This window comes from Zonotrichia albicollis, chromosome 22 (genome assembly GCF_047830755.1).
Source record: "Zonotrichia albicollis isolate bZonAlb1 chromosome 22, bZonAlb1.hap1, whole genome shotgun sequence".
NCBI lineage: Eukaryota > Metazoa > Chordata > Aves > Passeriformes > Passerellidae > Zonotrichia > Zonotrichia albicollis.
The window spans coordinates 1,965,186-1,992,634 of NC_133840.1; the positions used below are offsets into that span (position 1 = coordinate 1,965,186).

Consider the following 27,449-nt stretch of genomic DNA (forward strand, 5'->3'; position numbering starts at 1 on the left):
ACCCAAGCAACAGAATTGTCTCTCCTGCTGCTGCTTTTTGGTCACTGCTGTGGCCTCAGGTCAGGTGAAGTCACCTGCAGCTTCCCCTGACTCATTTGTACCTGAACCCAGCTGGGGAGTGCTCACATCAGGAGCGTTTCTGGTGGGTGGATGTGGGAGGTGGTTTTTGTCAGGGAAGTGGTGATTTGTGTTTGGAGCCCTCTCACTGACCCAGTGAGGAACTGAGAGGGGCTCTGCCTTTAATGCCCGTCTCAAATGATTTAGTAAATAAATAAGTACTATATGTTTTTCTTTTCCAGGGATATGGTTCTAGAAAGCCTGGGTGAAAAATATGGAATCTATTTAATGCGCTGCCAGTGAAAAAATGTTGTTTGCAGGCTTTCCTCAAAGGTAAGATACTTGTCAGAGAGCAAAAAACTGTAAAATTCATGTGGTAACAAAGAGGAAGTTCAGGTTGGATGGAGTTGAAAATTTGAGCTAACTCATCAATGGGAAATTAAGATTTGGATCATTATCTGGCACAGTTTAGGATTTTCAGATTGGACCAGCAGGTTTTGTTTTGTTATGGGTTAAATGTGAGCTTGTTTGTGGACAGCTTTATTTTTTAAATTACTTTAGCTGGGCATAGTTAGTGGAAAAAGAGGTTCCAAGAAAACAATAAAAACCTGCTGAATTTCCTTCCAATATGCTTATTTTGAAGTGGGAAGGAAGTGAGCTGACATGGATAACATATGAACCTACCATATCTCCTTGATGTGGATATTAAAGGAACCTTGAAAATAGTTTATGGGGAAGTTGTTGGAGGCTTCTAATTTTAAATTCTTAACAGGAAATCATTAAACTGTAGAGGAGCCAACATAGCAGACTGTTGCTCTAAAACAAGAGCTAAATGCAGAGCATCCACATGAACTTGTCAGATCTTTTTAAATTTTTGTTTCCTTTCCTTTCATGTTTACTGCAACACAGATAAATACATTTTCATTTCTGCTTTTCATATACATCAGTTGAGGGTCCCATTCTGAATGAGATGTGAAACCAGTGCCCTTACTGTTAGACCTCACAGTAAATGGAGAAATTCACATTTTCCATTGACCCAGGGGTGTTAACTCCTTGTGGGGTCAGATCCCACCTTCCTTCACTGACTGGGAAAAACCTTTAAAAATGTGCCTGTTGTTCACTTTTAGTTTGCTCTTTTACATGAGATCTCCATGCTTTATCTGAGCCCCTTGCTGAGGTGATTGGCACGTTTCACATGGGCTATGCAAGAGGTGGAACAACCTTTGGGCACTGTTAGCTGGGCTGATGGAGCTTAATTAGGTGCTTAATTAGGGGCTGGGGGAAGGAGGAGCATTCTGAGGTATCTGGAAGCAGTGAGATATGAAGGTGAGTCCCCAAATGCAGAGATGATTTTCAGGTGCAAAGGGCTTTAAGAATGTGGGTTTGCCAAAGCCAGGTGGGCACTGCTGCTTTCTGCTGTCCCATAATTAATAATTTGTACCTAAATGATGAAGTTTTCTGTGTCTGCCTTTAAGCTGATGTGAATTTTCACGTGTTGATAATTACATATATTTCATCTGTCAGACAAAATGAGTCATGGCTTTTGCAAAATATAACTTGGACTTTCTTAAAGCTGGCAGGGAGGAGAGGGCAGGAGTCTGGGGAGAGAAAGGGCAGGATGCTGCTCACCCAGCAGCACTCTGGGGTGGGGAATTGGGAACAATTTAAATGTACCTGGCTTGTTTCTTTTGATTGCTTGATGCAGCTGAGGGGATAGAATTCTGCTATAAAAAAAAATGTAACTAATTTAGTTTAAGCCTATTTGAGGGTTTTTTTTAAGCTCCAGTTAGAAGAAAAACTGAACTGTTCATCACAAAAGCCTTTAATTTTGAGAAATTATTTAAGTCAGTTGAACCAGAGCATTCTGAGGAGGGTTTGTTTCAGCTACTTAGACAAAATGAAGATAAGCTAACACTACAGTAAAGTAAATATCTGATTGTGTTTGGGTTAGAAACATTTTATGTAAAATGAATTTAATTTTTACATAAAAAAGCTTTTAACTGTGAGTGGTTTAACCTGACTTCTGCAACAGAAGTACAGAGCTGAGGAACCAAGGGCAGTTTCTGCTTAGCATTTGCTTCCTTTATGCATAAACCAAGAAAAGCACTCCCCATTTTTATAAAAGCATCAGAGGTGCATAAAAATTGCCAAATTGCCCTTCAGTTATTGCTTGTTCTGAGGTCCTGGGGTTTGGAAATGGCAGTGGCACTTTCTGTCAAGCTTCATCTTTATTCAAAGTTTTTCTCCATGCATCAAACTTCATCTTTATTAGAAATTTTTCTCCTTACATCTTCAACTTTTATGTGTTCCTATTTCTGTGAGGGTCTGGTTTAGTTGAAGGGGGTTTTTTGTGAGCTGAAGGACTTCAGAAGAAAATGAGGAAATATGGTTTGAGTTGCTGCAGGATCTGCGGGTTGTGTGCCCTGTAAATCTTGAAGCACTTTGCTTTTCCAACAGCAGTTTGGAGAGTGCAGTTGTTGCAGGCAAAACCATCTTTAATGTTTTGTAATTTGATTGAATTTGTGAGTGTAGGTAGGATTTTTATGGCTGTTGTCTCGATTGTAGGAGTATTGACAGAAATGAGGCACTTTTCCACTTGGGAAGGCAAAAGCAACACTTGGATATAAAAAGACAGAAATACCTTAAGGTTTGAAAAGGAATTTCTTCCATAATAATTTTTTTTTTCCTTTGTTTCCTTTGTTTTAACAGACTACCTAAAGTATGTTTCTGTAAGGGGTAGGGGCCAGTCTGTGTGGTTCTGTTCCTGGAGTAGATTGTGATTTTCCACTCAGAATTATTTAGGAAAGCATTGCCTTTGTTGAGTGGGGCTACTCCTCACATGACAACATCTCTGGCTGCATTTATCCAGCTATGAAATAGGGATATTGCACTTTTTGGGGAGCAATGGGCTTTAGCTGTCTCTGTGACAATGTTATTTCATTTTATTTTTTTTTGGTTGGCAGTTGTAAGTCAGTTTGTTTGGTTTCTGGCTACTTTGTAATTAAAAATATCCTGCAATGTGTGTGCCAATGCAGGCCTGACAATTGATGTGTCATGTCCATGGTTTTTATGTTAATTAAGAGGGAAATAGTGATACATTGTGATGTTTGGGATTGCATAAAGCTCAATTTGGTCTTTGTCCCCTTTACACACTGCTGAAGTGCCCAATATACTTATATAAAATACTGTTATGAAACTTCATGGTCAGATTTTTAAAGCAATTCTATATTGGGGTTGATGATCTGGTGATTGATCTGAGGGTATAAACACCTGTAAAGTAGGAAGGGATCCCTACCTGATAGGATTACTGTGGATTAATTCATTAATGGTTGTAACAGGTTTGCAAATCCCTCAGCTCTCCAGGAACCCAAAGCTTTGTTGTATCCTTTTTATTTTTTAAATACTGCTGACTTTAATGTGGTTGATGGAAGGAAATCCAAAGGGCTTGCAGTCCTTAAGCCAAACAATTATCTCCAGGCAAGTATTTTTGCAAAATTCCGTGGTGGTTTTTGCTGTAGTGAGAAGGGGCTCTGGGAGCTGGCAGCAAAACAATGTCTGGAATTTCGGCTATAAAAACAAAATGCACAAACCCCTCCAGAGTGAAGGAAACGTCTGAAATGGTCACCAGCATAATACGGTGCTGGGATGTGTAATTCCAGAGGGGTCATGGGTGGGAATCGAGTGGGAAAATAGGGGTGAAAGCATGGAGCAGGGAAAGACGGGGGTCTGAGTGACAGTGGGGTTCCTGGAGCAGGGAAAGATGGGGACTGAGTGACAGTGGGGTTCCTGGAGCAGGGAGGGACAGGAGGGCTGAGAAGCAGCCAGGGGGTTCCTGGAGCAAGGAGAGCAATCTTTGCTTCCCGTTCTGCATCCCACTTGCGATGCTGAGCTCTGTGAAGCCTTTATGGAGCTCGTGTGGTGGAAGGGACCCGGGGGACACTCATGGCTCTCTACACCTTCCTTGTGAGGGCGAGAGCAGGGGCAGACCCCGATTTCTGTGCTGAGCAGCGACAGCACCGTGGGGACCGGCCCGAACTTGTGTCGGGCGGGAGATCAGGGAAAGGCTCTTCCCCCGCAGCGCTGGCACTGCCCGGGCTCCCCAGGGAAGGGCACGGCCCCGAGGCTGCCGGAGCTCCCGGAGCGTTCGGACAGCGCTGCCAGAGCTGCCCAGTGAGGGTTATTGTGGTGTCAGCAGCAGGAGCGGAGGCTCCCGGTGGGTCCCGTCCTGTCCCGTCCCGCCCGGGCTCGGTCGCGGTTTCGCGATCTCCGCCGCCGCCGCGCTCCCACCCGCCGGCCGCAGGGGGCGCCGCGGAGCCCGGACCGCGCCCGCCGCCCCTTCCGCCGCGGCGGGGCCGGCAGGGGGCGCTGGGCGGGCCGGGCCCGTTCCCGTTCCGGCGGGCGCAGCGAGCGGCAGCGGGAGCGGCCCGGGCCGCCGCGGACATGCCCGAGCGCCGCCGTCTCCGGCAATAGTCGTCGGCGGGCGGGCAGCGGCGGGAGCGCCGCGCGGAGCCGCCCCCCCCTTCTCCCCATGGAGGGGCCGTACGCGCTCGGGGTGAGCGTGTTCTCCGACCAGGGCGGCAGGAAATACATGGAGGACGTGACCCACATCGTGGTGGAGCCCGAGCCGCCGCCGGCCGGGGCGCACAAAGGCGGAGCGGCGCCCGCAGGCCCCGGCGCCGCCGAGCCCCCGGCCGAGAGCGGGCGGCGGCGGGGAGGGACCCCGCGGGCGGCCGAGGACGGAGCGCAGCCCCCCGGCACCGGCCCCGGGCGGCGGCCGCGCCGCTCCGTCGCCTTCTTCGCCGTGTGCGACGGGCACGGCGGGCGGGAGGCGGCCCAGTTCGCCCGGGAGAACCTGTGGGGCTTCATCAAGAAGCAGAAGGGATTCTGCTCGGCCGAGCCCGCCGAGGTGTGCGCGGCCCTGCGCAAGGGCTTCATCGCCTGCCACCGCGCCATGTGGAAAAAGCTGCGTAAGTGCCCGCGGAGCCTCCGCTGCCCCCGCCGCCTTTCCTCCCCCTCTCCCGCACTATTGTGAGCGCCTCCCTCCCTCCCGAAATCCCTGCTGCCGTCCCCGCGCCGGGAATCGCGGCGGAGGCGGGAGGGCAGCCCGGCCGATAATTCGGGAGAACGAGGAGCACTGGAGGGCACGCCGGGAGACAGAGATGTAAACACGGGGCGAGCATACGCTGCTGTGTTACGTAGCCGGGGATGGGGCGATGGTAGAGCTGCAGTTTGTTTTCGGGGTGTTAGGCGTTAATTTCCAAATTCGATTCATTAGGAAGGTCTTAATCTTGTTGCCTTGGGTTATCGCGCTGAGCTCCCCCTTAGATTTTCCTTGCGTCATGAAAAGGGAAAAAAAAGTAATTTTAACAAACTGAAATGGGCTGGGAACGGTGGTTTTTTCCATAACAGTGCTTCCGACTGAAATTTCCGATTGAAATTGTGTCTGGTTTATAACTCCTTCATGTGTGAGCATGGGGGAATACTCAGTGTCCCTGACAAATAGAAAACTCACTTAGTATCCTAAGGATGGTTTTGATAGATATAACTATATATATATCATTATTTTGTATTTGTGTGTGTATTAGTTGATTGAGTGCAGTAGCATGGACGCTGTAAATAAGTCCGTGTTAAGGACAGGAGCATGCCCAGACAAGTGACAGTCACCATTCCTGTACTCATCCCTCTCCCTGAGGTCTTCTGAGGCCGCACTTGGAGTTTCGGAAAGGTTTTTTTTTCTTCCTGAGGTGAAGGTTCTGACTTAGAGCCTGGTTGTTTATATAGAATGTGTAGAATGTGAGTGTATTATTTGTGCATTTAGGCATGCAAAAGCCTCAGAGAAGAAGCAAGAGCAGGGTTCAGCGTGCGAAGGGAGGTGTGGAACACGGCAAAACTGGATCCAGAATAGTGACAGTGACAGCCGGGCTTGGGAGGGAAACCTGAAAAGCAAGAATTGCACTCAGTGCACCTTGAGCTTTCAGCGGGTGATTCAGGAGGGGTGTGGGGTAATTATAGTTTCAAAACAGTTTCATTTTCCTTTTTCTTGAATAGCAAAATGGAGAAGTTGTGCAAATATCAGATACTTGAGGAGATGTTGGGGGAAGGAACAGTAAGTTTGAGGGTACAGAGGGAAGGGTGTGAGTTTTAGAAGCACCAGAACTTGACCACATCCTTGGCAATGGGGTGTGCAGCCTCCTGGGCTGCAGGGCTGGGTGATAAGGAGCAAAATGTGTGAGCAGGGCACATGGCACGGGGTGGGGGCAGATAAGGAGCTCAGTTTTGTGGCTCTCGAGTCCCTGGTGTGTAATTTGTGCCTGGAACTCTGTGTGAGCACCGAGGCAGGAGGAGAAGAGTGCAGGGAGCTCTGTTCGGGGATGATGTTTAGCAAACAGCAGCGGGGCTGTGGAAGCAATTGGAGTTGTTGTGAGAAACAGCCCAGCTCTGGCCGGGAGCCTTTGTGGCACTCCCAGGTGGGCTGTTTGGGAAACTCCAGAGCGTGTTTGCTCCTCCTGGTTCCTGCTGCACGTGCTGAGCAGCCCGAGCTCTGTGGGACAAGCCCATCATTATCTCTGCTTTATTACTTCATCCTCTTCTGGAGGCCCAGTGGGAATTCTACTGACAGGCAATCATTTTCCACATTACCACGTGGAAAGCAGCTTTTATCTGTGTGTGGTGGTGACACTGTGGGCACGAAATGGAGACTTGGCTGTGTTGGTGCCTTGAGGTGTGTGGGAGAATGGTTTGGAATTTTGGGGTGGAGGATGGAGCTTTCAGTGGGCTGTTAGAAGGGAGCTTGGACTCAGCTGCCCTCTTGGTTGTTGGGAGTTCTGTGGGTGTCCCCTGATAGACACAAACCACACTGATCATGACAGTACCAGAAAAATGCCCGTTTGTCACTGGTGATCATTTTTGGTGTTTATTCTGTAGTAATAAAATTCTCTGAATGCCAAAGGTCTTTTGGAGTGAGAGTTCATTTTGGAAGGTACAGAATGAGTTGAGTTTGAGGTCAAAGTGACAAAGCTGAGTGTGAAGGGCAGTGGTTTTCAAGTACAGGGAGGGATATGTTTTAGAAAGATGTGCTGTTGGTGCTCCTGATCCCTGGAGGAGTTGGGTCCATGGATTTGATTTTAAAGCTTGAGCTCAGAAGAAAACCCAGCAGTTCTGGCACTTTGCTGGTTCCTGGTGAGACAGTCTCTGGAGGGAACTGGGAGCAAGGCATGAACTGCAGTCTCTGGATGACAGGCAGATAATTCCTGGTTTTATTGAGCCTAAAATCTGAGGCTGCTGCATCATTCCTTCTCCCACAAGTGGGTGATTTCCTTCTCTCTGCTCTCCATCCCCATAAAGACTGATTTGACTCTCTAATACATTTTATTGCTGTTCAGGGGTTGTTACACTGACAGAAACTCATTAGTTGCAGCTTGTTTTCTGTTAAGTGCATGGTTGAAGTCCTCATTACCACTTGGCTCCCTCCCTTGTTTGCTTTCCTTTTGGAATGTGTTAGATTTAATATCCTCAGTTAAAACTGCCAGACAAAGTACTTCCAATAAGCTGATTGAATGTTTGTGTTCTTGAAATAAAGCTGCTCCTAGGGAGAAAGTGCATTTTAGTATTTAGAGCACAAAGCTAGAACTGTTGGAACTTAAAAGTTTAAATTGTGCTGGATGTCTTGGTAGCTTGAAATGCAACTTTTATCTTCATACTGCCTGTGAATTCTGCTTCTCCAAATTCTCCTTTTCCATCAGCTCTCTTCCATGTCTTCTTCCCTCAGGCACCTGAGCATCATTCAGTGCTACTAGAACTTAAGGTCCTTATTTTGTTTTGATTCTGTTTAAAGCTTTAGAAGGTTAAAATATCAGTTTTCACAGAGGGTAAGGTGTAACTGTGCTTTCCTTTTCTCTCCCGGTGCGTTTATTTGCCGTGTGTTTGTTGTGCCCCAGGCAGGAACCGAGGATGCAGCGCTTTGGCAGCCTGAGCTGGGTATTTCCTGCAGACAGCTTGTGTCACAGTGGAGATTTTGTGTGGGGCTGTGTGAGCCTGACTTGTGAAGAGCAGGAGATAGAATGTGACAGGGAGATGAGGCTCCCTTTGGAGCTTGTCTGGGTGGGTGCAGCCAAGGAGAAACACGAGGCTGCTGCTGGCACTGGGAACCAGCTGATAACTGGGAGCTGAGCCTGCCTTTGTGGGTGCTGTGGCTGGGTGGTGGCTCCATGGGGGTGTTGTCTCTGTCAGCTTGTGCACTTTTTGGGGGAAAAATCAAGTTGTGTGCGTACAAAAATAGGAAAGGAGTAAAAGAAGAATTGAGATGGGATGTAATTGGAGAGAGTAGTGTAACAGCAAGTTCATAGAAGTGCTTTGAGGGCAGAGCAGTTGAGGAAGGAGATTTCCCTCACCAGGTGTAGCTGTGTTATTGCTCTGAATTCCAGGGGTATCTCCTGTAGAATTTGAGAGCACACTGAGATAATCTGAATTATTCAGCCCTCCAAAGGGAAATGAGTAAAACATTGGAGATGTCATTCAGCAGAAAATGTTGCTGTTCAGCCTATGAATGTAGTTTTTCCCCCTTCCAGGAATGTCCACAAATCCTGATTGCCAATCAAATACCCAGACAAAATAACTGAATTTAGGACATTTCTACTACTTCAGGGAAGTGAAGAGTAAATCTCAATGAAACACTGGATTGATCCTGTTCAGCCCCAAGGAGCTCAACATCTTCCCTGTGTTCTTCTAGTGATGCTTGGCATATCAAACCAGAGGGGACAGTTTTTAGAACCCTGTTGTGGTGCTTTGATCCTGAGGCTGGGGAAGGACATTAAAGGAGTGGGGGGACACTGCTGTTGTTCTAACACCCCACAAACCCCTGAGACCCCATCCCCAGCTCCCCAGAGCTAACCCTGTGCTTTCTGTGTGTTTGTTCCTGGTTTCTCCCTGCAGCAGAGTGGCCCAAGACCATGACAGGGCTGCCCAGCACGTCGGGCACCACGGCCAGCGTGGTGATCATCCGCGGCTCCAAGATGTACGTGGCACACGTGGGGGACTCAGGGGTGGTGCTGGGCGTGCAGGACGACCCCAAGGACGACTTTGTGAGAGCTGTGGAGGTGACACAGGACCACAAACCAGAGCTTCCCAAGGAGAGGGAGAGGATTGAAGGCCTTGGGGGCAGGTAGGTGGCGCTTGTATTTTCTGGAAAATCCCCTTGCCCAGGATTCTTGTCCTGGGAAGCTGAGAAACCTCAGAGAGAAAAGAAAACAATATTATCTCATTGCTTCTCCTGTGTTTTGCTGCTTTGGAATGTGGTTTGGACGTTGTTTACCAACAGGTGATTGTTTATTGGTTTAATGTGAATTGTTTTTACTTATTGGCCAATTATGGCCCAGCTGTGTTGACGCTCTGGAGAGTGCCTCAAGATTTTGGTTATTATCGTTTAGCCTTTTGTCTATATACTCTCTCTATTCTTTAGTATAGTGCATTCTTTTATATAATATCATAAAATAATAAATCAGTCTTATAATAAATTAATAAATTAAATAATATAATTAATAAATTAGTCTTATCATAAATTAATAAATTAGAACATGGAGTCAGATTCATTCCTTCCTGCCACAGGGGACCTCAGAAAATACCACAGGTAGGTTTGTCTGCTCTCACTGAGCTAAGCCTGAGCTTGTTGTGGGAGGGCACACAAGGAGCTGAATCTCAGCTATTTCTCTTTTGTCCTCTTAATTTTTCTTACAGCTTACTGGGAAATAAATTACAGGGATCCATTGTTACATGGTTGTGTTTTTTGCTAGTGGTTTATGGTGTATCCAGAACTTTAATTTCCTGCTGGATCACACAGCTGAGGGGTGCTTACAGTTCTAAATGTTTACCAGCAACTTTTTGCAAGGAGAGATGTTAATTTTTGGCCTATTCCCCTTTAAATTCTGAGGAACCTTCAGGTTGTGCAAATTGCCTTTTCACGTAGGTAAAATGATAGGAGCTCTGGAATATCCAGTTTGTCCCAGCACTCTGATTTCTCAGGCATCCTGCATTGTCCCTGAGATGACAATGGCAGCTCTTGAATGGACTCCTCAAAGCCTCTGCTTAGGGAACCTGAGAAAAATCCTGGATTTGAAACAAAATCCCCCCTTTGCTGTTCTGACAGCACAGTTTAGCAGCTGTCCTTGCAGGAGCCATTCCTGCCCTGGCAGAGCTGTGTCGGTTTATCTCGGCTGTTCGAGGGGCCTGGAAAGGCCCGGGGTGGCCTTGGGGCAGCCGCGTATCGAAGGACGAGAAGAGGCTTCAGTTCTTCTTTCGGTTTTTATGTTTATTGATTGTTTATCTAAAAGATTTTCTCTCGGCCCGACAGAGCTCTGCTCAGCAGCCAGCCATGAGCACACTGTGCTGCCCTCCGGACAGTCACCTATCTTTATACCCATTGTTACGTGTACAATATTTATCATTTTTCCCCAATACCTTTTATTCTTATTACCCGGTGCACTTTCAGTAATAACCAATCCAAAAGTGCCACCATGGCCAAAGAAGATGGAGGAGTAGAAGAAGAAGGACAGGACACACCCCAATTCCTCCATCTTACTTCTCTAAACCCCCCTGTACATAAATCCTAAACCCTGTTTCTCACGCTCTAATTAACTAATCCCTTCACCATTCACCCCGGTGAAACCCTCCTATCCTCATACAGGTGTCATCTCCTGTGTAGGATCAAAGTCCAGCCACCAGACACTTCTGGAACATTCCAGGACTCCCGAGCCCCCCCAAGGGTGGTCTCGGTGGCTCGGCATCTCAGGACTGAGATCCTGAGATCCGACAGAGCTGGGCTGGGTGTGCTCCCTGGCACTCGGGGGAGCAGGCTGGGCTCTCTCAGGTGGCACCAATGTCTGGGGACAGCCCCAGGGCTGGGAGCTCTGTGTCCTGCTGGTGCTCACCAGATGGATGGGCACGGCCTGCTCCTCCAGCAGGGATCACTGAAGGCTTTCCTGCTGACATCATTCATGTGGGAGCCCTGTCAGCCATTAACCTGCAGATATTTGTGGGAGTTAATCAGGGGCACTTTTGCTGTAGGTTTCTCAGAGTTTGGAAGTCTGAAGGTGCAGAAAACTGTTCCCTGAACCTTAGTATTGACAGGAATGTAGCAGATAGGGCCTGGCGTTCGGAAGATCTCGTGATGTTACGGGAAGACAGGGCCCCTGCCCCCTTAGATAAGAAAATTAACATAGGAATGTAGCCCCCTGAACCAGATTCCGGTAATTTTCCACTTGCCCAGGTAACTTTCCATCCCTACTAACCATAGATAGTAAAGACAGACCCCCACCTGACGTAGAAGCCCCCTAGACTATAAAACCCCACGAGAAGAGAGAATAAAGGCCTTTGATCCTCCACCATATTGGTGTCCGCATGTTTCTTAGGCCCGAGCGGCCCTGGAGAAATGGGCCGCCGTGCTGTTTCCTGAAACCAGGCCGCCTGCCTTTTATCAGAAGGCAACACAGGAATAGTTAATTTTTAATTTTTCAAAAATTTTTGCTGGTGCTCCTCCTGTTTCTCCCAGGCTGGCTGTGAGGCATGTGGTGGGAGTGAGGTGGAAGTGCAGCTGTGCTTGGGAATGCCTTGTCTTTCATCAGAGCAAACTGGGAACACTTAATGAGAGAGCATGAGGGAGTCTTCCATTAAAATGCCATTTCCCAGTAACTGTCTGAGTGTGGGATGAGGTTTTTTTTCCAATGGTGAGCTCTGTGTGGTCATCAGCTGTACGAGTGGATGAGATCAGGTTTTAGGATGTGGTGTTTGTGACTGTGCCGTGCTCTGGATGGAGCTGAACATGCCCTTGTTGTTAAGGCCTTTGAAGTGTCAGGAAGTGCATCGTGAATGGCTTCAGCATGAGGAATCCTGAGGCTGTTCCAGAGCTGCTCAGTTTCTAATTACCAATGGCTGTTACTTGGATGAAAGGAACTTTCAAGTATCCAGCTCCTACTAACTTGGTTGGGACCGAGCTTTGCTGGTTCCTGGTTTCATTAGCTCTTTTTCCTTCATGGTTCATATTTGTTGTTCTCCCTTCCCTGCCTGACACAGCTGCCCCAGTTATTTGCTCTGCAGCTCCTTTGACCCTGCAGTGCCACCTGGGAGAGCCCAAGCAGTGCTCAGTGCTCAGAGCAGGTGTTCACATGCAAACGCAGAGCTGTTCTCCCATCTCCTGCTTCCTGCACACACCAGCCCGGGACAATTCCTCTTTTGTGTCTGCCTCCTGTTGGTGTTCCTTCCATCAAGCAAATCCTTTCAGGAGGCTGCTCCTTTCTTTGCTGTTGTTTCAAGGGTGCCATGCTGGTCTGTGCAGCCAAACTTTGGGAGCTGGAGAAGAGTGAAGGAGGAATTGACACCTGAGTGAGCTGGTGTTGATGGTCCAGGAGGAATTGACACCTGAGTGAGCTGGTGTTGATGGTCCTCATCTGAGGGAGGCAAATCCAGCTCTGCTCTGACTCTGACAGATTAAAAAGACACTCTTGCATATTTTGTAACCAGCCAGAATTTCTTCCAGGTCTTCATTACCTTGCTTTTTATTTTCTTCTGCCTTCATCTCTCAGTTTTCTCCTTGGATGTGGAACGATATCGAACAAAGTGCTGTCATGTGTTTTGCAATAGGAACTGGCCATCATTATTACCTCCACATTTGCATATTTACCTGCTTTTCCTCACTGACACCGCTGCTGTTGCTAACCCCTGTCCCTGTGTGTGCTTGCAGTGTGATCAACAAGTCTGGGGTGAACCGTGTGGTGTGGAAGAGGCCCCGGCTGAGCCACAACGGCCCCGTGCGCCGCAGCACCGTCATCGACCAGATCCCCTTCCTGGCCGTGGCCAGAGCCCTGGGTGAGTCCCTGAGCTCTGCTCAGCCCTGCCTTTGCCCAGCACACAATGCACAGGGCCCTCCTCACCTGCCTTCTCACAGTCTGGGCCTTGAAAGTGTGTTTTTATACAATTATACTGCGTTTTTTGAGTAATGCTGTGATTGCGGAGAGATTAAAAAGAGATTAAAATTGGGGAGAGAAGAACGTGACTTCTAACTTTGAGGGTTTTCAGTGTCAGCCCTACAAGGATGGGATTTAATTTTACCACCAGCTAGTCAAAAATTACAGTCCCATTATCTCAGTGAGAAGGAGACAGATGTGCTCTCCCTCCTGGAGACACACACGTTTTCATTTGCACCAGAAATGAAGTTTTGCTGGGTGGTGTATGAATTGCTTCAGTGTTTCTTTTGTGGAGAATATTTTTTTGTTAAGACTTGGCACAGAATGAAATGAAAGTTAAATGTGTTTAACTTTAATTTGCCTTTATGGGAGCACTAGAAATGAGAGGAGCTGTCTTTGAGGAGCACCTCATTCCAAGGACAGAAGGGATCTTGCAGGAGCAGAAATTGTCCTGCAATATCCTGTGATGATTTTTTTTTTTTGGGAAGTACTTCTTCACTGAATTATTGGGTGTCTCTTACCCATGAGTGTTAGTGTTTCTGGTCATTTTTCTCCTTAAATTCCACTGCAGAATGCCAATCTCTGGCTGGTCGTGTTCTCTCCTTTGTGCAGTGAGGAGTTTTCTGTGCAGGTACACCCGGGATAGGTTTGTTTGATGGGATTGTGGTTTCCCTGTGGGAGCTGTGCTGGAATTCCTGGCTGGCAGCTTGGCAGTGCCCATGGGGACAGGCTGTTCTGGGAGCATTCCAGAGCCTGCCTGTGTCTGATTCCACAGGCAGGAATAGCTGTGCCACAGGGATTTGTCCAGAGATAAGGAGAATTTTGCAGTGACAATGAACATGGAAGAGTCAGCTGTGTGTCAAGCAGGGAGTCACAGGTACCTGAAAATTCAAAATTTTAATTTTAAGGACTTTTTCTCAGCATCTGAAAGTCTTTATGTGTCATATTTCAGGTAGGATAGAATTTATTTTGTGGTTAGGAGACCTGACTTGAGAGTTGGAGTGAATCCTTTAGAGCTAATAGATGAGTAACAAAAAACCTTCATCTCCTGTTCCCTCCTGCAGGACAGGGAGGTGTTCCTGGATTGCAAAATGTGAACATTTAATTTGGATTCATCTTTTCTTCCTGGGATTGTTGCCTGTCTAAAGAGCTGGCTGGCCTTTGTTCTGATTGCTCCCAGAAGCTGAACAGAAGGGTTTGCCTGGGCTTTGTGTGCAGATGGGAATTCAGGGAACCATGCATTTGTTACCCCCCATTGCATTCTTGGCCAGCAAGTGCATGAGGAGAGGATTAATGAGAGTTTTCAGCACCTCTCTCTTATCAGTTCTGGGATTTGAAAGCTCAAACCCCATGCTGGGACTGCCTCCCCTCCTGCCTGGTCCCAACCTGGCTAAAAAATTTTAGCAGGACAACAAGAGAAACTTAGAGTTGGGAATTTATTATATTTAGAATGGGGGAGATTATCTGATTAAAACCCCTAAAATTTAGATCATAAATGGTGTTTTAAGCGTCTCTCTCTTACAACACTTGAAAATACTTTGAAGTAGTCTCATCCCCCAGTCTTTAGGTTTAGTGCACTGTTAAGGAGTTGAGGAAAGGTTTTGGAAATAAAATAGGAATATAGGAATAAAGCACTGTGGAAAAGCTGCACTCAAGCTGTAACTCAAGCAGCAGAAATTCTTGGTGCAGAAGAAATCCTTGTGGCCAGATGAGTTCTGCTGACATACCCTCTCCCATTCTGATTGTCAGAAGTGCCCTTCTGCCCTAAAATAATAATTTCTGGTATGCACAGTGGCTGTGTTTAAGTATTTAAATAATGCTTGATTTATTTATAGCCCCCGAACAAGTCAGAAATATTTGGGCTTTGTGCTGTCCCTGTAGAGCATCTGTGAGATGTTTGATGCACCCAGCAGCTTTCTGTGTCTCCTAACAAACCATTTTAAGCTGTAGTTTTGTGTTTTCACAGCTACTTCTGCTGACCTTTCCTGGGCAGTGAGAACATTTTTTTTTTAAATACTGGTTTGCCCTGCAATAGAAACTTTTGAATCTGTGCTGAGGGATTGCTTGGCACTGCTGGAGCTGTTTGGGAGGTGTTTCAGTGAATGAAGGGTGAAAGCTGAGCCAGGAGCCCGTTGGTTCAACCACTCCCTCCTGTGGGAACGTGAGCTCTGCTCTCCCTGGGTTTTATGTAGGAATAGAACAGACTCAGCCCTATGTCAGTGGAGCCGCCTCCAGCGTGCAGGAATTTCCTGCTGCCCTCTAGGAGCAGTTGTGAACCAGAGCAGGGAATCCACGTGGAGCTGCTGCTGGGTCTTTGACAGGGCCAGGGAAGCTGTTCCAGAACTCCTGACTGGGTGCCAGAGCTGCTTTGTGAAACTCTCTGAATGCACATTCCATGGAATCCTGGGGAAGAGGCTGTGGCTGACCTCAAATGACCTGAGGAAATTGCTGTGTAAGGTTTTAGGGTTGTTTACATGCATTTAACTGTTTTTCACATTAAATTACCAAACAGAGTGGGCACAGCTGCCACTCAGTTTTTCCTTCCTGCTCCATTGCAGGCCATGAACCTGAATCACATGGAATTGTAGAAGTTGTATTTACAGCAATTTCCAGCTCCTATTGATAATTGCTTTTCTGTTTTATCTCTATAAAACCAGACAAACTTGGGGTGCATTTAGGATTCTTCTCTTGTCCTCAGGATATCTTTCTGTAGCTTGTACAATTTTCTTCAGCCCTGAGACAAAAGAATAAATGTGCAGTGCCAAATGCAGTGTGTGCTTTGCTCTGGGACCTGTGTGTAACACATCCTGTGAGGGCACCTGTGGAGAAAAACTTTGGTTTAAAAAGCTCTGGGATTAATCAAACTCAGGTTTTATTTTGGACTGAGTTATCAAAGTAAAGTTTTCTTTCCTCTATTAAAATCAAAAGCCCTTTTTATATGCAAAACAGCATCTCCAGCAACTGAAATGAAAGACTTGATTTATGTAATTTCTGGACATGCTTTAGCTCTAAGAAGGCTTTGGGTTTAATCCAATCCAGCCCACTTACATGAGGGTGTTTTTGTTTGTAGCTGCCATTATTCCCTGGCAGCACTTGACTTAGGAATGGCTTTGTTGTTGGATTTTATAAGGTAACAGTAAGAGTTAGTTTGCTTAGTTTGATATATTCTCACAGGCAGCTAAATTAGTTTCCTGCTCCTTTAGTATCTGATTTCAAACATCTATTTCACTTTGTGAGATGCAGTGTAGATCTCTGTATATTATTCTAAGAACAGGTTTTTCTGGAAGATATGGAAGGAACTGCATTAATAACTTTTTTCTTCCTTTGGTTTGGAAAAGAAATATGCAAAGGAATACTCCCAGTGTGTAAGTTTTTAAAGAACAAGATTGTCAAGAGTTTTGTAAATGTTTGGGTTTTAATTCAGAACAAAAATAGTCTGGCTCTGAAATGGGATCCTGAGAGCCTGGCACTGCAGCCTCTGGCACATCCCAGAGGGTCACTGCTCTGTCTGCTTGCTTTGGAACACAATTAAAGACTTCAGAGAGCTCTGAAGTGCTCAGGGAAACTCTGAAGTGCTCAGGGAAACGTGTTCTGTGCTCTCTGGCTGCTCTCCTCTCCCTTTGCCCTTCCCAGAGTTGGACAGAGGCTGCCATAGAAAATTCCTCTGCAGGCTGGTATTGCTGGGGTGTAAAACTGCCCAGCTGGGCAGGGAAAGGGGGCACAGCTGGGCAGGGAAAGGGGGCACAGCTGGGCAGCAGCTCCAAAAAGCTTTGCCTCAGGCTGGGGAGCTCTGCCCTTCAGGGGAAAACACAAAATAAAACCATAAATGTCCTTCTCCCCATGGACTGGCCTCGGTGGGCTCAGGGTTGGAGGCTCTGTGGGGTCTCTGTGTGCCCCCAGGAGGGTCTGTGGGGTCTCTGTGCCCCCAGGAGGGTCTGTGGGGTCTCTGTGTGCCCCCAGGAGGCTCTGTGGGGTCTCTGTTTGCCCCTCAGGAGGCTCTGTGGGGTCTCTGTTTGCCCCTCAGGAGGGTCTGTGGGGTCTCTGTTTGCCCCTCAGGAGGGTCTGTGGGGTCTCTGTGCCCCGCAGGAGGGTCTGTGGGGTCTCTGTGTGCCCTCAGGAGGCTCTGTGGGGTCTCTGTGTGCCCTCAGGGGGGGTCTGTGGGGTCTCTGTGCCCCCAGGAGGGTCTGTGGGGTCTCTGTGTGCCCCCAGGAGGGGTCTGTGGGGTCTCTGTGTGCCCTCAGGGGGGGTCTGTGGGGTCTCTGTGCCCCTCAGGGGGGGTCTGTGGGGTCTCTGTGCCCCCAGGAGGGTCTGTGGGGTCTCTGTGTGCCCCCAGGAGGGGTCTGTGGGGTCTCTGTGTGCCCTCAGGAGGGGTCTGTGGGGTCTCTGTGCCCCTCAGGGGGGGTCTGTGGGGTCTCTGTGCCCTCAGGAGGCTCTGTGGGGTCTCTCTGTGCCCTCAGGAGGGTCTGTGGGGTCTCTGTGGCCCCAGGAGGGTCTGTGGGGTCTCTGTGGCCCCAGGAGGGTCTGTGGGGTCTCTGTGCCCCTCAGGAGGGTCTGTGGGGTCTCTGTGCCCCTCAGGAGGGTCTGTGGGGTCTCTCTGTGCCCTCAGGAGGGTCTGTGGGGTCTCTGTGCCCTCAGGAGGGTCTGTGGGGTCTCTGTGTGCCCTCAGGAGGGTCTGTGGGGTCTCTGTGGCCCCAGGAGGGTCTGTGGGGTCTCTGTGTGCCCCCAGGAGGGTCTGTGGGGTCTCTGTGTGCCCCTCAGGAGGCTCTGTGGGGTCTCTGTGCCCTCAGGAGGGTCTGTGGGGTCTCTGTGCCCTCAGGAGGGTCTGTGGGGTCTCTGTGCCCCTCAGGGGGGTCTGTGGGGTCTCTGTGTGCCCTCAGGAGGCTCTGTGGAGTCTCTGTGCCCCTCAGGAGGGTCTGTGGGGTCTCTGTGTGCCCCCAGGAGGCTCTGTGGGGTCTCTGTGCCCCTCAGGAGGGTCTGTGGGGTCTCTGTGTGCCCTCAGGAGGGTCTGTGGTGTCTCTGTGCCCTCAGGGGGGTCTGTGGGGTCTCTCTGTGCCCTCAGGGGGGTCTGTGGGGTCTCTCTGTGCCCTCAGGAGGGTCTGTGGGGTCTCTGTGTGCCCCCAGGAGGCTCTGTGGGGTCTCTGTGCCCCTCAGGAGGGTCTGTGGGGTCTCTGTGGCCCCAGGAGGGTCTGTGGGGTCTCTGTGTGCCCCCAGGAGGGTCTGTGGGGTCTCTGTGTGCCCCCAGGAGGGTCTGTGGGGTCTCTGTGTGCCCCCAGGAGGGTCTGTGGGGTCTCTGTGTGCCCCCAGGAGGGTCTGTGGGGTCTCTGTGCCCCTCAGGAGTTTGGAATCCTTGGAGCAGCCCCTGGTGATATTCCCAGTTGCCCTGTGAGGATTTTGGAGCAGATCCCTGCAGTCAGTGTGGGGCTGGCTTGGCTGTTTCCTCGGGCAGGGAGCAGATGGACAGGATGACACACACGGGCTAAAGAACCCAAATTAATGAACATCAGGTTATTTTTATCACCCAGCACAGTGTTTTTAATTAAAAACCCGATTCAGCTAATAACATTTTGTCATTTCTCCTACATGAGCATGAACAAACTGGAGGTGTAGGAATGTTGCATGTATTGCTGTTTGTTGGTTTTACCTGCTGCGGCTGACAGGGTGTGAGGGGAACAGGAGCGCTTTCCACGGCAATTCACCTGCACTCCTTAGCTCGGCTCTCCTGTTCCAGTATTTTTGATCCCGCTGCCAGCTGGCTTTGTCGGGAGCCCCAGTGCACCTCTGTAGGAGCGGGCTTGGCTTTTAATTAGCGCTCATTAGCAGCGGGTGCTTGTGGGGCTGCGCAGGGACAATCGGGGCTCTAATGAGCACGGGCTGCGGTGGAGTGGGGTAATTGACTTGGAGTATTCCCTTTCCTGCTTCTGGAAAAGTCTTTTCAACTGGTTGATAGCTTAGGGCAAAGCTAATGGAGGCGAGGAGGAGGACAAAAAGCTTATTTATTGTCTTTAAAAGAGTGCTGATGGATGTGGAAGAAGCTCCGGGCTTTGTCCAGCAGAAAGCAAAGGAAGAGCCTGACAAAACCTGGCTCTTGAGTTGTGGAGCTTCTGTTTGCTGCTCAGCTCTGACAGTTCAATTAATTTCTGCTTTTAAAGCTGTGTGTTCTGCGTGGAAAAATGTAACCAGTGCTTGCAAGTAATAATAATGTTACTTTTTGCTGCTTATCACCACAGGAAGCTGTTTGTGAACATGGAAATAAATTTTTAAAAGAGGTGTTAGAACAAATTATTATTATTCTTGATTTGAAGGCCTAGCCTTAGAAAAGGCTTTTAATTTTTCAAGTGTACTTGATAAATAGAATTGAAATAAATTGCTGTGGCAATGCATTTTTCTGCTGGAGTGGTTTTTACTCGAGGATGGTTTGGAGGGAGCTCTTGAGCCAGGGCATGATTTTGCTGCATTGTTCAGCTTTGTTTCTGCTGAGGTGACCCCAAACTCATTCACACAGTGAGAGGGATTTAAAAATAGCAAAGCTCCCTGCACGGGGCCGTGCTGGGGAGAGGCTGGAGCTGCTCTGTGCTGCCTCCCTGCAGGGCCCTGTTCCTGTGGCTGCTGCCCAGCCCTGGCACGGCTGTGCCTGCCCCCTGTGCCCTGCAGGGATGCTGGAGCTGCGGGAGGAAAAGGGATGGCACAGGGAACTGAACAGGGAAAAGGCTTCAGGCTCCTCCTTTGCTTTTTGCTTTGTGCCTTCCCTGTGGCACCTGCACGCACAAATGTTGGCACGTTTGGTGTGGGATCCACAAAACCGGGTTTTATTTCTGTTTAAGGAGAGCTCAATTCAGGTAGATTTTAGTTTGGAGAGTGGTTAAGGTTTCGCCATTTTCTAGATATTAATCTGTTTCATTTCTCCTTTTTCCACAAATATTTAAGAGAGTAGAACACCTCTGATTACAGCTTGGTTTAGTCTAAAGAGGATTAGAAGGTGGCAGCAGCTGAGCAGTGACTGGGCTGGAATTTCGTTATGTTCCTGCTGGTGACTCAGGGCTGATTTTGATGGATTTCCTGGGAAGGAACATTTTCCTCTGTTTTCCAAGAGTGGGATTCCTCATGTGCTGTGTAACAATTCCAACCCAATTTGTGCTTTGCCAGGTGATCTCTGGAGCTACGACTTCTACAGTGGGGAGTTTGTGGTGTCCCCTGAGCCCGACACCAGCGTGCACACCATTGACCCCCAGAAGCACAAGTACATCATCCTTGGCAGTGACGGGCTCTGGAACATGATCCCCCCTCAGGATGCCATCTCCATGTGCCAGGATCACGAGGAGAAGAAATATTTCATGGTGAGAGCAGTGGCCAGAAGTCAGGGTGGAAATCTCATCCTTGTTATCTCTAAAAACTGTTCAGCCTGGTGGGGATGAAGAGCACCCGATGGCGTTGGTGGGGTTGGGGCAGATTGATGGCTTTGCCACAATGTAAAAGTTGTTACAATGTGACTGATAGTAAATACCATGGGTACTAACATGTTTAAATTATTTCTCTTATGTTTTGGGGAAATTTGACTGGCAGGGTGCTGTCTGTGAGTAATAAGGGAGATAATGAGTTTCTTCTCTAAGGAAGTTACACAAATGCTGTCTGAACATTACATTTATTTCACATTAAGGTGCATGCTGTAATGCAGACTGTTTAGACTGAATTAAATTACTCTCTGATTTATTTTACAAAACAGTTGAGAATTTATATTTGAGCATCAGAGAGTAAACACTCTGCAAAGCCTGTAGGTCGTGTTCCAACCTCTGACAAGCTACTGCTGTGTTATGAGCTCTTAGTGCTGTTTAAAGCTCTGTGTGTATGTGGAACGTGCCACAAACTGACTTAAAGGTGGATTTGAGAAGGAAGATGTGTTTTAATTAGCATTTCTGGGGGTGCTGTGGGCATGGCTTGTAGGAGTGTGTGTGGCCCAAGGTGCCTTGGGGGTAGCTCTTTGTGACACCCTGTGTGACAGTGTCCTCTGTGTCCCCAGGGCGAGATGTGGCAGTCCTGTGCCCGGGTGTCCCTGTGTGACAGTGTCGTGTGTCCCCAGAGCAAGGCACAGCAGTCCTGTGCCCGGGTGGCCCTGTGTGACACCCTGTGTGACACCCTGTGTGACACCCTGTGTGACACCCTGTGTGACACCCTGTGTGACACCCTGTGTGACACCCTGTGTGACACCCTGTGTGACACCCTGTGTGACACCCTGTGTGACACCCTGTGTGACACCCTGTGTGACACCCTGTGTGACACCCTGTGTGACACCCTGTGTGACACCCTGTGTGACACCCTGTGTGACACCCTGTGTGACACCCTGTGTGACACCCTGTGTGACACCCTGTCTGACACCCTGTCTGACACCCTGTCTGACACCCTGTCTGACACCCTGTCTGACACCCTGTCTGACACCCTGTCTGACACCCTGTCTGACACCCTGTCTGACACCCTGTCTGACACCCTGTCTGACACTGTCCCTGTGTCCCCAGAGCAAGGCACAGCAGTCCTGTGCCCAGGTGGCTCTGTGTGGTGGCTCTGTGTGATGCTGTCCCTCTGTCCCCGTGTCCCCAGGGTGAGGCCCGGCAGTCCTGTGCCCGGATGCTGGTAGCTCTGTGTGTTTGGTGGCTCTGTGTGTGTGTGACACCCTGTGTGACACTGTCCCCTCTGTCCCTATGTCCTCAGGACGAGACCCAGCAGTCCTGTGCCCAGGTGGCTCTGTGTGTGTGGTGGCTCTGTGTGACACTGTCCCCTCTGTCCCCAGGACGAGGCCTGGCAGTCCTGTGCCCGGATGCTGGTGGCTCTCTGTGTGTGACACCCTGTGTGACACTGTCCCTGTGTCCCCAGGGTGAGGCATGGCAGTCCTGTGCCCGGATGCTGGTGGCTCTGTGTGTGTGTGACACCCCGTGTGACACTGTCCCCTCTGTCCCCAGGGCGAGGCCCGGCAGTCCTGTGCCCGGATGCTGGTAGCTCTGTGTGTTTGGTGGCTCTGTGTGACACTGTCCCCGTGTCCCCAGGACGAGGCCCGGCAGTCCTGTGCCCAGGTGGCTCTGTGTGTTTGGTGGCTCTGTGTGGTAGCTCTGTGTGACACTGTCCCCTCTTGTCCCTGTGTCCCCAGGGCGAGGCCCGGCAGTCCTGTGCCCGGATGCTGGTGGCTCTGTGTGTGTGTGATGCTCTGTGTGACACTGTCCCCTCTGTCCCCATGTCCCCAGGACGAGGCCTGGCAGTCCTGTGCCCAGGTGGCTCTGTGTGACGCTGTCCTTCTGTCCCCATGTCCCCAGGGCAAGGCCCGGCAGTCCTGTGCCCGGATGCTGGTAGCTCTGTGTGTTTGGTGGTTCTGTGTGATGCTCTGTGTGACACTGTCCCCTCTGTCCCCTCTGTCCCCAGGGCGAGGCCCGGCAGTCCTGTGCCCGGATGCTGGTGGCTCTGTGTGTGTGTGACACCCCGTGTGACACTGTCCCCTCTGTCCCCTCTGTCCCCAGGGCGAGGCCCGGCAGTCCTGTGCCCAGGTGGCTCTGTGTGGTAGCTCTGTGTGACACTGTCCCCTCTGTCCCCAGGGCGAGGCCCGGCAGTCCTGTGCCCGGATGCTGGTGGCTCTGTGTGTGTTTGGTGGCTCTGTGTGTGTGTGACACCCCGTGTGACACTGTCCCCTCTGTCCCCGTGTCCCCAGGGCGAGGCCCAGCAGTCCTGTGCCCAGGTGGCTCTGTGTGTTTGGTGGCTCTGTGTGACACTGTCCCCTCTGTCCCCAGGGCGAGGCCCGGCAGTCCTGTGCCCGGATGCTGGTGGGCCGGGCCCTGGGCCGCTGGAGGCAGAGGATGCTGCGGGCGGACAACACGAGCGCCATCGTCATCTGCATCGCGCCCCTGCGCGAGCGCGGCCGCTGGGACGGCGACGAGGAGCTGGTGCTCAACCTGGCTGAGGGGCCCAGCTACAGCAGCCCCGACTGCAGCAGCCTGCCCCCCTCCCGCTGCTGCACGCCCCCCCTCAAGGTAAGGGCTCTCCAGACCCCCCTCTGCCTGCCCTGGCTGCCTGCGGTGACTGGAACTGTGCCAGAGATGCAGAAATACTCACAGGAACTCCTGAGCTGTCCATTGGCATCGCTGTTGAATGTTGCTGTCTGGAATTTTTACTGTGTATGTGTAGAGAATCTATCACTGAGATTGGCTCAGTCGGTTAAAACATGGTGTTGCCTTTGTGGGTCTCTTCCAGCTCTGGATACTGTGAAAGCTACAGTTATATCTTCAATACTTCCACCTGCAAAGGTTTGAGGGCTGGACCAACTTTTAACCATGTTTATTAAAGAACTTTAGCACTCTGCCTTTGGTGTTCCAATGTATGAATGCCAGAATTGCTGCTGGTTGTTTATTGGTGGGTGTTGATCTGTGCTTCCTCCCTAATGTGGAAGAAATTAGTACAGTTACTTTACAAACCTTGAAATGCATTGTTTCTTAAAGTTTCCTGAGGTCCTCCCCAGGATTCAAGGCAGCCTTTTGAGACAGACAGGAAGCAGAGTGGGGCTCAGAGGTATTAAAAACCCATCCAACACACCCCCTTAGAAAACAAGGCTGGGCTGCAGTTTCCCTTCCTGCCTTGCCAGGTGCTTGTGTAGCTTGCCCAGCCCAGGGACTGCAGATTGTGAACCTGTTCCTGACAGGGTGTGCTTTCATTTGGGTTGGTTTGGTTGTGCTGGTGTTGGACTTTTATTTATTTTTTTTTAAGGTAAATTGGTTCCAACACATGTTGCTGTAAAGAACATTTTCTTTCTGTACTGGGAGATCTCATTATCTTCCTTTGGTTGATTTGATGTTCTTTGTTGAAGCAGTGACATCATAACATAAGGTCTTTCTGGAGGCTGCAAGTTTGAGCTGTTAACATAAAGCAGAGCTCTTCAGAGGGTTTTTGTTTTGTTGTTTTGTGGCTTTTCTTCCCCCCCTCTAAGAACTGGAGTGTAGCTATGAGTGGCTGTTTGTTTCAGTAATTACCAGCTGCTCCTGATTTAAGTCACTGTCCTTTGATGTTCTGCAGAATCTTCAGATAATTGTCCTTTGGGCAAAGGAAAAGAAAGCAGAAATTAGAAAGGGAGTTTTAAACATTCCCTTGGGAGAAACAAGCTGCTAATAAAATGGCAAGCTTCAACTTTGTCTCCTCCCCTTTCATCTAGTGGAGCAAAATCCATGGAAAGGCTTTTAAACCTAGCAAAATCTTGAGGAAAAAAAATTAAATTGTAAGTGCTCCTAAAATTTTCAATCACAGTTTCTGTGAGAGAAGCAGGGGTGGCCTTGATGCCTGACAGCTGCTACCTGCCAAAGCAATTAATTCAGAAATAGATGGAAACCAAAGTTTCTTAATTAAAAATATTTCTTAATTGCTTGTCCTTCTGGCAGCAATTCCTAATACCAAATTAATTTCAGTGTTCCTGAGGCCAGTGAGGAAGATTGATTGGACTGTTGAGAAATTCAGTTGGTGATTGGTGGTTTGTTTTTCCTGTGTTGTTCCATCACTCCCCAGCACTCCATCCTGTGCCTCTCCTTGGCTCCCCAGAGCTGCTGCAGTCTCAGCTGTTTGCACCAGCAGGAGATGCTGGGGAAAAGAACCACAACATGAAAGGTCTTGCACAATAAAAACCATAAAATGAAGTTTTATGTGACACAATGTCAGGAATTAAACGGAGCAGCTGAAGGAGCGTTGCCAGAGCTGCTCTCTGTGTGTGATCTGGTTCCTCCTGGGTTCTGCAGCAGCTGAGATGGAGAATAACCTTTAGAATTCTATTCATAAGGGTCTTCCCTCTTGTTGCTAAATGTGGTAAAGGAATGGTATCTAAAGGGTTTTGTCCACACATGGGCAGCCACAGAGGAGTGGAAAACCAGTGTGGATGCTGGGAACAATCCTGATTATCTTTTCTTTTGGAGTGCATTTTATTAAATCTGGAGTTGGTCTGGGTTGTGGGTTCAGAAGCATCTGTTTTTTCACCTGAGATGTTTCCCTGACTGATTCAGCTGGGTGCATTTCAGTCTGCAGCACATGATTTTCTTAAAATAATAACTGCTATTTGCCTTCCACTGGGGGAGTGGAGTGTGGCCTTGAAATTCACTTCTGAAGGGCTCACCAAGTAACCAGGGACAATTACAATTAGATCTTTAATAAGGTCAGAATTCCTATCTTCAGGGTGCTGCATAAACACTAATTCCCATAATCCCCCTGTGGATAGTGAGAGCAAGTCTTGTCCCCATTTTCCTGTTGGTAGAACTGAGAATGAGAAAAAAGCCCAGAAGAGATGAGGGTCAGGGTTCCTGGCACCTCAGTGCCTGTGCTTCCCAGGGGATGTGCTGTGAGGGATCCATGGGCAATGAAAGTGTCACTTTGCTCAGCAATCAGGGATATTTTTGTGTCTGTCCCTGCCCCTCTGTGTGGCAGCTGAGCAGGAGCTTGGCCAGCCCTGCTGGCCTGGTTGTGCAGTCACTGAGAGTGCTGGACATGACCAAGGTCAGGAGGCTCTTGCTGCCCTTTGGCCACTGACCACACACAGGTCAGAGGGCAGTGCCTCTGCCAGGCTCTGCTGGAAATCCTGGCTGGGTGTGCAGATGCTGCTGAGGATCTCGGAGGTTTCAGGCTCTGCTTTCCCCTGAGTTCCCGGCAGCTGCCTGCAGATCCCTCTGTGTTGTGCAGCTGCACTTCACAGCCCCAGCTGGAATTGTTTCCCCCTCTCAGCAGGGAGAGAAGCTGAGCCTGCTGTGGAGCAGGATTTTCCTGCTTTTGATAAGGTTTGGGGGAATTCTGAAAGTGCCACACACTGTGCGCACCCTCATGGGACAAAGTCAGCCCCTGGCAGTGTCCAAGGCCAGGTGGGACAGGGAGCAAGCTGGGATGGTGGGAGGCGTCTGTGCCCATGGCAGTTTGGAATAAGTGATCCTGCAGATCCTTCCCAAATAATTTTGTGATTCTATTGTTATATTTATTCCTAAGTATTTTGTTTCCTTTTCCCTCAGCTCACAGAAGATGACCCCTGGCCACGGCTGAACTCTGCTGAGCCCATTCCTCCCCTCCTGCACAGCAACATGCTCTCAGAGAAATACCTGGAGCTGCCAAACGAGATTGCCAAAAGCAGTTTCCCTTCCTCAGGAGGAACCCCCAAGGATTCAGCCCCGCAGGAGGAGAAGTGCAGCAAAGCCCTGGCGCTGAGGCTCCAGGAATCCTACAGCAATGGTTTATCTGTCAGCCTCTCCCCTTCCAACTCGGACCAAAAAGGCTTCAAGGTGTCCCCTGGCGGGCACGGCAAGGCGCAGGAGGCGGAGAGGCCGCCCCCGGGCAGCTTTAAGCGGACTCTGGAGGAATCCAACTCGGGCCCGGCGCTGAAGAAGCCACGGCGGGGCCCAGCGCGGGGCCCGGGGGAGGGCACGGCAGCGTCCCCGGCCCGCGGGAGCCCTGCCCGGTTGGCCATGAGGCGCAGCCTCCGCGGGCAGAAGAAGCTCAGCAGCTCCCTGTTCCACCCGCCCCGCAAAGCGCTGTGCGTCTGCTGAGCCTCCCCTGCCGCGGCTGCGCCCCGTGCAAGCGCTTCCCCCCCCTCGATTGGTTTGGTTCTTTCAAGTAGGAACTTTTTTTGGTATCCGACAGCTCTATCCCAGCCTTGTACTTGCTTGTATTATAACTGTGAATTTTGTAGATGTGTAGGTATAAGTCACTGTAAAATGTGTGTAAATTTGTATTCCTTCATATAAATGTAGTCTCTTTTCTTCCTTGTATAATTGTTACTGCGGGGCTAAGCCTTGTTTTAAAAAAAAAACCACAAAAACAAAACAAAAAGTAAAATAATCCTTTTTGTTAATTTACTAAAGTCATCAATTTGTATACGCTTCTTGTGAGGAGAATTTCACAACTTTTTAACTAAAGTAAATTATTAAACAGAATGGAAGATATGTATTTTCGTAGTCTGATACGTTCCACCTAAAGTGTGTCTTTTAGAGAATACACTAGGTCTATATTTTGGTTTTAAATTTTAGATTTCTCTACTCAGAAATGAAATGTATGTGGAAGCAGAGATTTGAGTCTTGCTTTACACACCTCAATGTCGATTTTATGTTAATTAAAATACTATGCAGTATCTTATTTAGTTGTATTTTTTGTAACAATAATCGTCAAAAGTATTTAGCAAAAGTGTGTTTTAAAAACTCCACCTCCCCAGAGCATCCCACAGAGCCATTCCCATCCCTGTTCCAAATGATGGCATTTTCTCCAGGCATCACTGCCCTCCTGAGATGTGTTTTCTGCTATTCCAATACCAATGGTGCTGCTAATACCTCTCCACACAAGTTCTTAAATTATTTTATGACTATTTTCATTGACTATGTGGACCATGTGTATGTTCACCTCAATAAAACACATGAAAATTTGATGGGGATGCTTTTTATTTTTTAATTTTTATTTCAG

The 27,449-nt window shown here is 49.1% G+C and overlaps 1 protein-coding gene across 1 annotated transcript; it reads left to right on the forward strand.

Moving 5' to 3' along the window:
* Positions 1 to 4,396: 4,396 nt before the first annotated feature.
* On the forward strand, positions 4,397 to 27,414 carry PPM1D (protein phosphatase, Mg2+/Mn2+ dependent 1D). Its single transcript, XM_074556845.1, has 6 exons — positions 4,397 to 5,024; positions 8,989 to 9,217; positions 12,788 to 12,912; positions 20,154 to 20,344; positions 22,775 to 23,014; positions 26,012 to 27,414. The coding sequence occupies exons 1-6, from the start codon at positions 4,586 to 4,588 to the stop codon at positions 26,540 to 26,542; spliced, it is 1,755 nt and encodes a 584-aa protein (XP_074412946.1). The 5' UTR covers positions 4,397 to 4,585; the 3' UTR covers positions 26,543 to 27,414.
* The last annotated feature ends 35 nt before the right edge of the window (positions 27,415 to 27,449 follow it).